The sequence below is a fragment of the Capra hircus genome, chromosome 18 (genome assembly GCF_001704415.2).
Source record: "Capra hircus breed San Clemente chromosome 18, ASM170441v1, whole genome shotgun sequence".
NCBI classification, from domain to species: domain Eukaryota; kingdom Metazoa; phylum Chordata; class Mammalia; order Artiodactyla; family Bovidae; genus Capra; species Capra hircus.
In genome coordinates, this window is record NC_030825.1 from 59,155,870 (window position 1) to 59,169,308 (window position 13,439).

At 39.9% G+C, this 13,439-nt stretch overlaps 1 protein-coding gene across 1 annotated transcript; it reads left to right on the forward strand.

Moving 5' to 3' along the window:
* Positions 437–1,366, forward strand: LOC102177653 (vomeronasal type-1 receptor 4). Its single transcript, XM_013971594.2, has one exon. The coding sequence runs from the start codon at positions 437–439 to the stop codon at positions 1,364–1,366; it is 930 nt and encodes a 309-aa protein (XP_013827048.2).

Here is a 13,439-nt window from a genome sequence, read left to right on the forward strand (position 1 = left end):
GGACCCTCTGCGATGGAAGGCAGAGTCTTAATCATTTAAGCACCTGGGAAGTTCCTCAAACCACTGTCCAATGGGATTCAGTCTTCACTCTGCAGTAAGAAGCAGATTTGACAAATACCTAACCTGTCTGGGTAGAGGTTACACTCCTCTGTATAACTAAGGTCCCTTCAGTTCCTGCCTAATAAATTTGTGAAGAAGTGATCACATGAGTATCTTCAGTAATTAATTTTACATATTAGTTCTCTTTAAATGTTATACATAGAATCCTTTAAAGGCTGCTGGTAACAGAAAACACAAGAAGCAAATATTTCCAAGTGGGAACTATTGTTAAGTGGAGAATATTGGATTACAGTTGACACAATGCATGTAGCCCATGCCTCATATTCCCACGCAGGACATTCTAACTCACAAGTACCAACGACTGTAAACTGAGAGGATGGCCGGCAGCTTTTTCATAATAGGCATGATCATCTTAACACAGACCGTGGTTGGAATCCTGGGGAATTTCTCACTCCTTTGCAGTTATATCATCCTTCACGTCACTGGTTACAGGTTAAGGTCCACAGATTTGATTCTTAAGCACCTGATTGTGGCCAACTCCTTGGTCCTCCTCTGTAAAGGGGTCCCCCAGACAATGGCAGTGTTTGGGTGGAAGCATATCCTCAGTGATTGTGGCTGCAAACTTCTCTTCTTTCTGCACAGAGTGGGGAGGGGAGTGTCCATCGGTAGCATCTGCCTCTTGAGTGTCTTTCAGGTGATCACAATCAGTCCCCGGAGCTCCAGGTGGGCAGTGCTGAAAGTAACAGCTCCCAAGTACATGGTTCTCTCTCTGTTCCTGTGTTGGATCCTGCAAATGTTGGTAAATGTAATTTTTCTGTTCCATATAACCGGCAAATGGAGTGACAAAAACATCACAAAGGAAAAAGATTTTGGCTACTGTTCTTCTGGTCTTACTGACAAAACTCAACATGCCTTGCATGCAGCATTGCTATTATTCCCTGATGTTTTATGTTTGGGGCTCACACTCTGGGCTGGCAGCTCCATGGTTCTCATCCTGTACAGACATAAGCAGCAGGTCCAGCGCATTCGTAGGACCGACGCCTCCTCCAGGTCCTCCCCTGAGTCCAGAGCTACTAAAACCATCCTTCTCCTGGGGAGCACCTTTGTCTACTTTTATATTCTTTCCTCCATCTGTCAAGTTCTTTTGGCTCTTTTTGATCAGCCCAGCCGGTTCCTTGTGGATATCACTATAATCATTGCAGCATGCTTCCCTACTGTCAGCCCCTTTCTGCTCATGAGCCAGAACTCCAGTGTACAAAGGCTCTACTTAGCCTGGATAAGGAATGCAAAGTCCTTACTATTATGAGAAAAGTGTGAATTTTATTTATTTCTATAATGAGCCATTGCCAGCTCATTTATTCACCCTCAGAATCCTAATTTATATTTTGAATCTCAATATTATACCAGACATGCCAAGCATCTTTTCAATATAAAGACCAATTGAAATATATTGTCATGAAATATGAATATATCAATGGAGTTTTCTTGTAGAAAAGGAGTTCAGATTTATGCAATAAACAACAGGTCTTGAAATAATCTGCATATTATGAAGTGTTCAAATGTGTTACTTTCAATCTAACAAAATGAATTTCCCAGAAATGAAGTAGGTATGGAATTATAGATAAAAGCATACATGAAAATGGATCAGTGTGTACAGTAGTCAGAAATAAAACTGAAAAAATTAATGTTCTCACAGTAAAGAATACCCTGGTTAGCACTTGAAGGTAAAATCAGGTAAGAATTTGGGAGCCAGTTACAAATTTATAGTTAACATTGTTAAGGGAGATGGCAGTATTTATTAGAAAGAGTCTTGCAGGGAGATTAGCACATTAAAATATTTTCATGTAGAAATGAGCAGTTTGAAGTGAAGTACAATGAAAAACACACCGAAAGAAAACTATATTTCAGCAGATTTTTAAAACTGAAACATATTTGACATATAACATTGTGTAAATTTAAAGTGTAAGATTTGGTAATTTGTTACACATAAATATTGTAATATGACTGCCATTCAGTTCAGTTCAGTTCAGTCTCTCAGTCATGTCCGACTCTTTGTGACCCCATGAATTGTAGCAGGCCAGGCCTCCCTGTCCATCACCAACTCCCAGAGTTCAGCATGCCAGGCCTCCCTGTCCATCACCAACTCCCGGAGTTCACTCAAACACATCCATCGAGTCGGTGATGCCATCCAGCCATCTCATCCTCTGTCATCCCCTTTCCCTCCTGCCCCCAATCCCTCCCAGCATCAGAGTCTTTTCCAACGAGTCAGCTCTTCACATGGGGAGGCCAAAGTACTGGAGTTTCAGCTTTAGCATCATTCCTTCCAAAGAACACCCAGGGCTGATCTCCTTATGAATGGACTGTTTGGATCTCTTTGCAGTCCAAGAGACTCTCAAGAGTCTTCTCCAACACCACAGTTCAAAAGCATCAATTCTTCAGTGCTCAGCTTTCTTCACAGTCCAGCTCTCACATCCATACATGACTAGTGGAAAAACCATAGCCTTGACTAGACGGACCTTAGTTGGCAAAGTAATGTCTCTGCTTTTGAATATACTATCTAGGTTGGTCATAACTTTCCTTCCAAGGAGTAAGCGTCTTTTAATTTCGTGGCTGGATCATCGAAAAAACAAGAGAGTTCCAGAAAAGCATCTACTTCTGCTTTATTGACTATGCCAAAGCCTTTGACTGTGTGGATCACAATAAATTGTGGAAAATTCTGAAAGAGATGGGAATACCAGACCACCTGACCTGACTATTGAGAAACCTATATGCAGGTCAGGAAGCAACAGTTAGATCTGGACATGGAACAACAGACTGGTTCCAAATAGGAAAAGGAGTACATCAAGGCTGTATATTGTCACCCTGCTTATTTAACTTCTATGCAGAGTACATCATGAGAAACGCTGCGCTGGAAGAAGCACAAGCTGGAATCCAGATTGTCGGGAGAAATATCAATAACCTCAGATATGCAGATGACACCACCCTTATGGCAGAAAGTGAAGAGGAACTAAAAAGCCTCTTGATGAAAGTGAAAGAGGAGAGTGAAAAAGTTGGATTAAAGCTCAACATTTAGAAAGTGAAGATAATGGCATCTGGTCCCATCACTTCATGGGAGATAGATGGGGAAACAGTGGAACTGTCAGACTTTATTTTTGGGGGCTCCAAAATCACTGCAGATGACTGCCATTACAACCACATATCACAATGCATGTTTTCTTTTATGTCAAATTTTTCATTGAATTATAGTTGATTTACAGTATTATAGTAGTGGCAGAGGTACAACATTGTGGTTAAATATATAGGTTATACTTTGTTTAAAGTTATGAACTATTGGCTATATTCCGTGTACTATAAAGTATGTCCTTGTAGTTTATTTATTTTATACATAGCAGTGTATACTTCTTAATCTTTACTCTGTCTTGCCCCTTCCCACTTTCTTTCCCCACTGGTAAACACTAGTTTATTCTCTATATATGAGTCTTTTTCTACATCATTATTTTCATCCATTTGAACTACCTTTAGATTCCATATGTCAAGTGATAATATACAGTATTTATCTTTCTCTGTCTGACTTAATTCACTAAACAGAATGATTTCCAGGTCCATCTATGTTAGAAGCAGCAAAATTTTATTCTTAAGGGGTGAGGAATATTCCACACTGTGTGTGTGTGTTTGTGTGTGTGTACTGAATTTATTAGTTGGTTTCCTGGTGGAGATATTATGGTTTTATATATAAAGGATCACTTCTCTGCAGTAGTGACAGTTTTACCTGTTCTCTTATGCGTTCAGTACCTGTTATCACTGTTTTGCCCAATTGCTGTGGCTAGACTTCACTTTCACTTTTCACTTTCATGCATTGGAGAAGGCAATGGCACCCCACTCCAGTACTCTTGCCTGGAAAATCCCATGGACTGAGGAGCCTGGTAGGCTGCAGTCCATGGGGTCTCGAAGAGTCGGACACGACTGAGCGACTTCACTTCCACTTTTCACTTTCATGCATTGGAAAAGGAAATGGCAACCTACCCCAGTATTCTTGCCTGGATAATCCCAGGGACAGGAGAGCCTGGAGGGCTGCCATCTATGGGGTCGCACAGAGTCCGAAAGGACTGAAGCGACTTAGCAGCAGCAGCAGGACTTCCAATGCTGTGTTAAGCCAGAGTGGCTAGAGTAAGCATTCTTCTCTTGTTTCTGATTTTTAAGGAAAAAGCATTTGGATATCTACCTCTGAGTATGATGTTAGCTGTGGGTTTGTCATAGATGGGCTTTATTATGTTGAGATGTATTTTCTCTCTACCCATTTTTCTGAGAGTTTTTTTACTATGAATGGATGTTAGACTTTGTCAATGCTTTTTCTACATCTATTGACATAATCATGTGTTAATCCTTCCTTTTTTAAAATGTGATATATCCCATGGATTGATTTGTGGATTTTTAATCCTTGCATCTCTGGAAAAATGGTACTTGATAATCATTTATAATAGTTTTTATAGATTGTTGAATTTTGTCTGCTAATATTTTGTTGAAAAATTTTCAACCATATTCAGAGAAAATACACTGTAATTTTCTTTTCTGTACTTTTGTTTTCTTTTTGTCTTTTTTCTAGTACTGATGTCAGTGTAAAGGTAACTTGATAGAATAAATTTAGAAGTGTTCCCTCCTTTTCAATTTTTTGGAATAGTTTAAGAACGATAGATGTTATTTTTAAAAATGTTTTACAGGATCCCTTGTGATGCCATCAGGTCCTGGACATTGTTTGCTGGGAGATTTTGATTACTGACTGATTTCAGTACTCATCATCAGTTTGTTCAGATTGTCTATTTCTTCCTGATTCAGTTGTAGAGACTGTTTCTAGAAATTTGGTCAGTTAAGTGGGTTTGGGTTTCTTCTTTAGATTTTTCTCGTATATTTGTAGTAGCCCTGTATTGATGTAAAGTTTTCTCTTACAACTGTGTTCACTGTGTTCCATCAATTTTGGAAAGTTGTGCTTTGATTCTCATTTGTCTTCTGGTAATTTCTGATTTACTCTTGATAACTTTTTTGAATCTATCATTTTTTTTAGTAGTGTGTTTAGTCTCTATGTGTTTGTTCTTTTCCTATTTTTCTTTCTGTACTTGATATCCAGTTTCAAAAAGTGCTTGATATGATTTCTATCCACTGAAATTTGTTAAAACTTGTTTTGTGGCTTAGCACATGATACATCCTGGAGAACATTTCACTTTAAAAGAACGTGTGTTCTATTGTTTTTCAATGTAAAATCCTAGAGATATCTACTAAATTCAGCTAGTCTGTTGCACCACATAAGATCTCTGTTGCCTTACCAATTTTCTGTCTGGATGATGTGTCCATTAACGTAACTGGGGTGTTAACATCCCATACTATTTTTGTATTATTGTCAATTTCTACCATGATGAGTATAGTTATTTGCTTTATACTTTTAGTTACTCCTTGTATTGGGTTCAGCACGGCAAACAGTGGAAACAGTGGCTGACTTTATTTTTCTGGGCTCCAAAATCACTGCAGATGGTAATTGCAGCCATGAAACTAAAAGACACTTACTCCTTGGAAGGAACGTTATGACCAACCTAGACAGCATATTAAAAAGCAGAGACATTCCTTTGCCAATAAAGGTCCGTCTAGTCAAGGCTATGGTTTTTCCAGTGGCCATGTATGGATGTGAGAGTTGGACTATAAAGAAAGCTGAGTGCTGAAGAATTGATGCTTTTGAACTGTGGTGTTGGAGAAGACTCTTGGGAGAATATCTGTGATTGCAGCTTTTTCCTTTTCAGCACCTTGAATATATCATGCAGTTCCCTTCTGGCCTCCAGAGTTTCTGCAGAGATATCAACTGATAGCCTTTTGGGGATTCCCTCATAGATGACTCTTTGTTTTTCTGTTGCTGCCTTTTGAATTCTCTCATTTTTAATTTTTGACTTTTAAATTAGGATACTTCTTGGATGATATGTGTAGGTCTGTTTCAGTTCATCTTTTCCAACTCTCTGTGCTTCCTGCATCTGAATGTATGTTTTCTTCCTCAAGTTTGATCAATTTTAAGCCATATTTTCTCAAATACATCTTCCATCCTCATCCCTATCTCTCTTCTTTTTTTTTTTGGAGTTTCAGCTGTATTTATTTATTTTTTTCATACTTTTACATTTTTATTTTTACTTTATTTTGCTTTACAATACTCTTATAGTTTGAATCCCTGATGGCTCAGATGGTAAAGAACCTGCCTGCAATGTGGGAGACCTGGCTTCGATCCCTGGAGTGGGAAGATCCCCTGGAGATGGGAATGGCAACCCACTGCAGTATTCTTGCATGGAGAATTCCATGGACAGAGGCTATAGTCCAGGGGTCACAAAGAGTCGGACATGACTGAGCAACTAACACTTTCACTTTCACTGTTGACGTTATCGCAGAGATCTCTTTTTTATAATTTATTTTTTAATTGGAGTCTAATTGCTTTATACTGTTGTGTTGGATTCTGCCATATATCAATATGAGTCAGCCATAGGTATGCACATGTCCCCTCCCTCTTGAAACTTCCTCCCATCTCCCAGTGTATCCCACCCCTCTAGGTTGTTAAAGAGCTCCAGGCTGGATTCCCTGAACTATACAGTAATTTCCCACTTGCTCTCTATGTTCCATATGGCAGTGTATATCTGTTAGTGCTACACCCTCAATTTGTTCCACCTGTTCCTTTGTTCCACGCTGTGTCCATAAGGTCTGTTCTCAGAGATCTCTTGAGTTGCTATCATTTTGAAAATTGTCCTTTCTACTCTTCTTATTGGGTAATTTTCATTATTGCATCTTCCAGATCATGTGTGCATTCTTCTGTATCACCTAGTCTGCTCTCTATTCCTTCTATGTGTATTTTCTTTCAGCTATTTTTCATTTCTAATATTTTTAAAAATATATTTTCCAGTTCCTAGTTAAAATATTCAATATTTGCATCATTTTCCCCCTTTCATTCAGTTCATATATTTTAAAAATTTTTTTTCTGATAACTTGCTGATTTATTATTTGTTTTTCAGGAGTTGTTCTGCTGGTCTGTCAGTTGCGAGTAGTTCTTTTGCCTTTTAATTTTGCTTATTTTCTCTGCATCAATGAATTTACATAAAACAGTTGCCTAAGAGTGGCCTTGAGGAGATATGTGGTGGGCCCATATGTACCTGGTGTGTGTCTGTTGCCTTTGGTGGTCGAGCTGGATTTGAGGTGGATGCAGGTCTCCTCTTTTCTCAGGAGTGTGCTGGCAGTTATTACCTTGGTAAGGGGTTTTGTTGGAGATGGTAGAGCTGGAATTGCTGCTGATTTGAGACATTACTTCCTCTCTGCTCAGTGAATGTCACCATTCTATTGGCAGTGGTGTCTGATCCTAAGGTGCTGGAACGCTTTGGGTCTGATCCAAGATGAATCTCTTCCTTCTAAGTATGTTTTTCCTCTCCACACAGTGGATCCATTTCCCCAGATGAAGGAGAGTGCTGAATCAGTTTGGGCCCATGGTCAAATCCATTAAGTTTACTAATCAGTTGATGTCAAGAGAGGGAATTTTCCTGGGTTATTTGGTGGCCCCCATGTAATTATGTGAATGCTTAAAAGAAAAGGAAACCAGTGAACTGTGTTAGAAAATAAAATCAGAGATTTAAAATGAGTGTGTGTAGTTTCTCAGCCTTTGAGATCCCATGGACTGCAACCCGTCAGGCTCCTCTGTCCGTGGGGACTCTCCAGGCAAAAATACTGGAGTGGTTTGCCATGCCCTCCTCCTGGGGATCTTCCCAACCTAGGGATCAAACCCAGGTCTCCCTGATTGTAGGCAGATTCTTTACCATCTAAGCCATCAGGGAAGCCCAAGAATACCGGAGTAGGTATCCTATCCATTCTCCAGGGGAGAATTCCCAACCAAGGAATCGAACTGGGGTCTCATGCATTACAGGAGATGACAGTATTTATTGGAAATACTGTTTTGTATGGCGATTAGTACACTCAAGTATTTTCATGTAGAAATGACCAGATTTAAGTGAAGTGCAACAAAAGGAGAACAAAAAGAAAATTATACTCCAATAAAAATTAAAAACAAAAAGTATGCTTCAGCTGATTTTTAAAATTAAATGTATTTGACATATAGCATTGTATAAATGTATAAGTGTACAAGATGCTAATATATTTAGGTATTGTATTATGATTGCCATTTTAGCCATAGTTAGCACCTCTATTGGGCTTCCCTCGTGGCTCAGAGGTTAAAGCATCTGCCTGCAATGCGTGAGACCCCGGTTTGATCCCTGGTTAGGGAAGATCCCCTGGAGAAGGAAATGGCAACCCACTCCAGTATTCTTGCCTGGAGAATCCCATGGAGGAAGGAGCCTGGTAGGCTACAGTCCATGGGGTTGCAAAGAGTCAGACACGACTGAGCTACTTCGTATTAGTCCTTTTAAATTTAAGTTTTTTCTATATAGTTGTATTTGATTTACAGTTTAGTTTTATGAATGCAGCATTGTGATTTAATGTTATATATAGATTCTAAATTCTAAATCTTTACAGTACCTTGTTCCACCCTCTTTTTCTCTCCCCAGTGGCAACAGTTAGCTTCTTCTCTGTATCTGAGTCTCTTTCTGTTTAGTTGTATTCATTCATTTCTGTTTTATATTTTAGGTTTCACATATAAGTCATAGCATACAGTATTTGTCTTTGACTTATTTCACTAAGCTTACTAGCTTCCATGTCTATCCTTGTTGTTGCAAATGGCAAAATATAATTCTTTTGTGACTGACTAATATACCAGTGTGTGTATTTCTGTGTGTGTCTGTGTGTGTGTACAATATCTTTATCCATTCACTTCTCAGTGAGTTAGTATTTTCATTTTCTTTGGATGTATATTATTGTTGTTCAGTCACTCAGTCATGTCTGACTCTTTGTGACCCCATGGACTGCAGCACACCAGGTATCCCTGTCCTTCACCATCTCCCGGAGTTTGCTCAAACTCATGTCCATCGTGTCAGTGATGCCATCCAACCATCTCATCCTCTGTCATCCCCTTCTACTCCTACCTTCAATCTTTCCCAGCATCAGGGTCTTTAATGTATCAGCTCTTCGCATCAGGTGGCCAAAGTATACTCAGGCATATAGTTGCTGCTTGACATGGTAGTTCTTTTTAGGTATTTGAGGACACTCCATACTGCTTTCCGAAAGAGGCTGCACAAATTTCCATTCCCTTCCACAGTGTACTAAAGTTCTCCTTTCTCCACATCCTCACCAACATTTGTTATGTGTGACTTTTTTGATGATATCCATTCTGATGGATGTGGGGTGATATATAACTGTGGTATTGACTGCATTTCTTTAATGGATAATGATGTTGAGCATCTTTCCATGTGCCTGTGGGCCATCTGCACGTCTTCTTTGGAATAATGTTTATTGAGGTTTTCCACCCATTTTCTACCACATTGCTTTTGTTTTTAGTATTGAGTTGTATGAACTGCGCATACATTTGACTATTAACTCCTTATCTGTCACGTTCTTGGAAACTATTTTATCTGATTCAGGATGTTATCTTCTCTTTTTGTCAATATCTCCTTTCTGTGCAAAAGATTTTTTTAATTTAAATTTATTTATTTTAATTGGAGGCTAATTATTTTACAACATTGTATTGGTTTTGCCATACATCAACATAAATTCATCACGGGTGTACACGTGTTCCCAATCCTGAACCCCCCTCCCACCTCCCTCCCCATGCCATCCATCTGGGTCATCCCAGTGCACTAGCCCCAAGCATCCTGTATCCTGCATCGAACCTAGACTGGCGATTCGTTTCTTATATATTATACATGTTTCAATGCCATTCTCCCAAATCATCCCACCTTCTCCCTCTCCCACAGAGTCCAAAAGACTGTTCTATACATCTGTGTCTCTTTTGCTGTCTTGCATATAGGGTTATCATTACCATCTCTCTAAATTCCATATATATGCGTTAGTATACTGTATTGGTGTTTTTCTTTCTGGCTTACTTCACTCTGTATAATCGGCTCCAGTTTCATCCACCTCATTAGTTAGGTCTCATTTTTGAAATGTAGTGTTGGAGAAGACTCTTGAGAGTCACTTGGACTGCAAGGAGATCAAACCAGTCAATCCTAAAGGAAATCAGTTCTGAATATTCATTGGAAGAATTGATGCTAAAGCTGAAATTCCAGTACTTTGGCCACCTGATATGAAGAACTAACTCATTATAAAAGACCTTGATGCTGGGAAAGATTGAAGGCAAGAGGAGAAGGGGATGACAGGCAATGAGATGGTTCGATGGCATCACTGACTCAATGCACATGAGTTTGAGCAAGCTCCAGAAATTGGTGATGGACAGGGAAGCCTGGTATGCTGTAGTCCATGGGGTCACAAAGAGTCAGACACGACTGAGCAAATGAACTGAAGTGAGGTCTCATTTGTTTATTTTTGCTTTTGTTTCCTTTGCTTTAGAAGACAGACTCCCAAAAACATTACTACCTTTTATGACAAAAAGTGTTCTGGATATATTTCCTTCTAGGGATTTTATGGTTTCCAGTTTTGCACTGGTGTCTATCTATTTTGTGTTTATTCTTGTATACACTTTGAGAGAATATTCAGATAATTTCATTCTTTTACACATAGCAGGCCAGTATCACTTTTTTAAATTTATTTTTGATTGGAGGATAATTGCTTTACATTGTTGTGTTAGTTAGTGCTGTGTGCTGCACAACAGCATGAATCAGCCATAAGTATACTCATAACCCCTCCCTATTAACCTCTCTCAGGCCTACAATTCCACCCCCCATTACACTTCTGGAAGAGACTATCTTTTCTCCAGTATATAGTCCTGCCTTCTTTGTCATAGATTAAATGGCCAATAGGGCATGGATTTATTTTTGGACTCTCTGTTCTATTCCAGTTTTCTATGTGTTTGTTTTTGTGCCAGGTGGATACTGTACTGATGACTGTAGCTTTGCAGTATAGTCTGCAATCAAGGAACCTGTTTCCTCTATTTTCTTCTTTTTTTGAAAGCAGACATATAATGTGCGAACCAAATTACAATAATGAGATTGAATAAGATGGACATTCTCATTACCAAAACAAGAAATCAGAAAGAAGAAACAAATCATCTGTCCAAAGCAGCTAAAAATCCTAGGAAGGTAAATTTCATCAGATTTGAAAAATAGCCTATTTGTCTCAATGTTCTGTCCCTGGGCTGTCTGTTTACAACCCCACCTCTCAAATACCCAGTAGCCATGAGCACATGAACAGTGCATGTTGTGTTTCATCACACCATTCACTAACAAAAGCAGCTGCTGCTCTGTGGAGTAATGGTTGAAGCTGGGACCAAGACAGAACAGGATATATATCTATATATTATTCCTGGAGTATCATATAGAACTAGAAAATTTTATTGTTTTGTTTTTTATTCATTCAGCCATGTCCAACTATTCTGCGACCCCACAGACAGTAGCCAACCCGGCTTCTTGCCTCTGGGGTTTCCCAGATAAGAATACTTGAGTGGTTTGCCATTTCCTCCTCCAAGGGATCTTCCCAACCCAAGGACTGAACCTGCATCTCCTGCGTTGGCAGGCAGATTCCTTACCACTGAGCCACTAGGGAAGCCCACTGCTGCTGCTGCTGCTAAGTCTCTTCAGTCGTGTCTGACTCTGTGCGACCCCATAGACGGCAGCCCACCAGGCTCCCCTGTCCCTGGGATTCTCCAGGCAAGAACACTGGAGTGGGTTGCCATTTCCTTCTCCAAAGCATGAAAGTGAAAAGTGAAAGTGAAGTCTCTCAGTCATGTCCAACTCCTAGAGACCCCATGGACTGCAGCCTACCAGGCTCCTCTGTCCATGGGATTTGCCAGGCAAGAGTACTGGAGTGGGGTGCCACTCTCACTTAAGTTCAGTTGCTCAGTCGTGTCCAACTCTTTGCAACCCCATGAATCGCAGCACACCAGGCCTCCCTGTCCATCACCAACTCCCGGAGTTCACTCAGACTTACACCCATCGAGTCAGTGATGCCATCCAGCCATCTCATCCTCGGTCATCCCCTTCTCCTCCTGCCCCCAATCCCTCCCAGCATCAGAGTTTTTTCCAATGAGTCAACTCTTCTCATGAGGTGGCCAAACTACTGGAGCTTCAGCTTTAACATCATTCCTTCCAAAGAAATCCCAGGGATCCCAATGGACTGGTTGGATCTCCTTGCAGTCCAAGGGACTCTCAAGAGCCTTCTCCAACTCCACAGTTCAAAAGCGTCAATTCTTTGGCGCTCAACCTTCTTCACAGTCCAACTCTCACATCCATACATGACTACTGGAAAAACCATAGCCTTGACTAGACGGACCTTAGTCGGCAAAGTAATGTCTCTGCTTTTGAATATACTATCTAGGTTGCTCATGACTTTTCTTCCAAGGAGTAAGCGTCTTTTAATTTCATGGCTGCAGTCAGCATCTGCAGTGATTCTGGAACCCAGAAAAATAAAGTCTGACACTGTTTCCACTGTTTTCCCATCTATTTCCCATGAAGTGATGGGACCAGATGCCATGATCTTCATTTTCTGAATGTTGAGCTTTAAGCCAACTTTTTCACTCTCCTCTTTCACTTTCATCAAGAGGCTTTTTAGTTCCTCTTCACTTTCTGCCATAAGGGTGGTGTCATTTGCATATCTGAGGTTATTGATATTTCCCCCAGCAATCTTGATTCCAGCTTGTGTTTCTTCCAGTCCAGCGTTTCTCATGATGTATTCTGCATAGAAGTTAAATAAGCAGGGTGACAATATACAGCCTTGATGTCCTCCTTTTCCTATTTGGAACCAGTCTGTTGTTCCATGTCCCATTCTAACTGTTGCTTCCTGACCTGCATACAGATTCCTCAAGAGGCAGGTCAGGTGGTCTGGTATTCACATCTCTCTCAGAATTTTCCACAGTTTATTGTGATCCACACAGTCAGGGTTGCCACTCTAGTTTTCCTCAAATCAATCACCTCATTAAACCTGAGGAATATCTGACTAATTGTCCCAGCAAAGGGGAGCCTTTGGAGAGGTGATTACAACTTGAGATTTGGTATCTGGAAGAGTTCTTGGAAAAGAAAATGGATATAAAGGAAAAATTGAGAAAAATCTGAAAAAAGTGTTGACTTTAGTTAACACAATGTAATCATTAATTATGACAATTTAACACACATATGATTTTCAGAGTTAGTGCACTGAGTATGGGATCTGTGGGAACTCTGTATAGTCTTGCCATTTTGGTAAGTCAAAAACTGTTCTAAAATAAAATCCTTCTTAAAAAAGAAAAAAGAAAACCATGCCTAGAATTCCCAATACATATTTGAGTTAACCGCACAGTTTTTCTCCTGAGTTATCTCTTGGAATGAATACCAAGA

Excerpts from the sequence above, each read along its gene's own strand:
- LOC102177653 (XM_013971594.2), top strand. The coding sequence starts at position 437 with ATGGCCGGCAGCTTTTTCATAATAGGCATGATCATCTTAACACAGACC.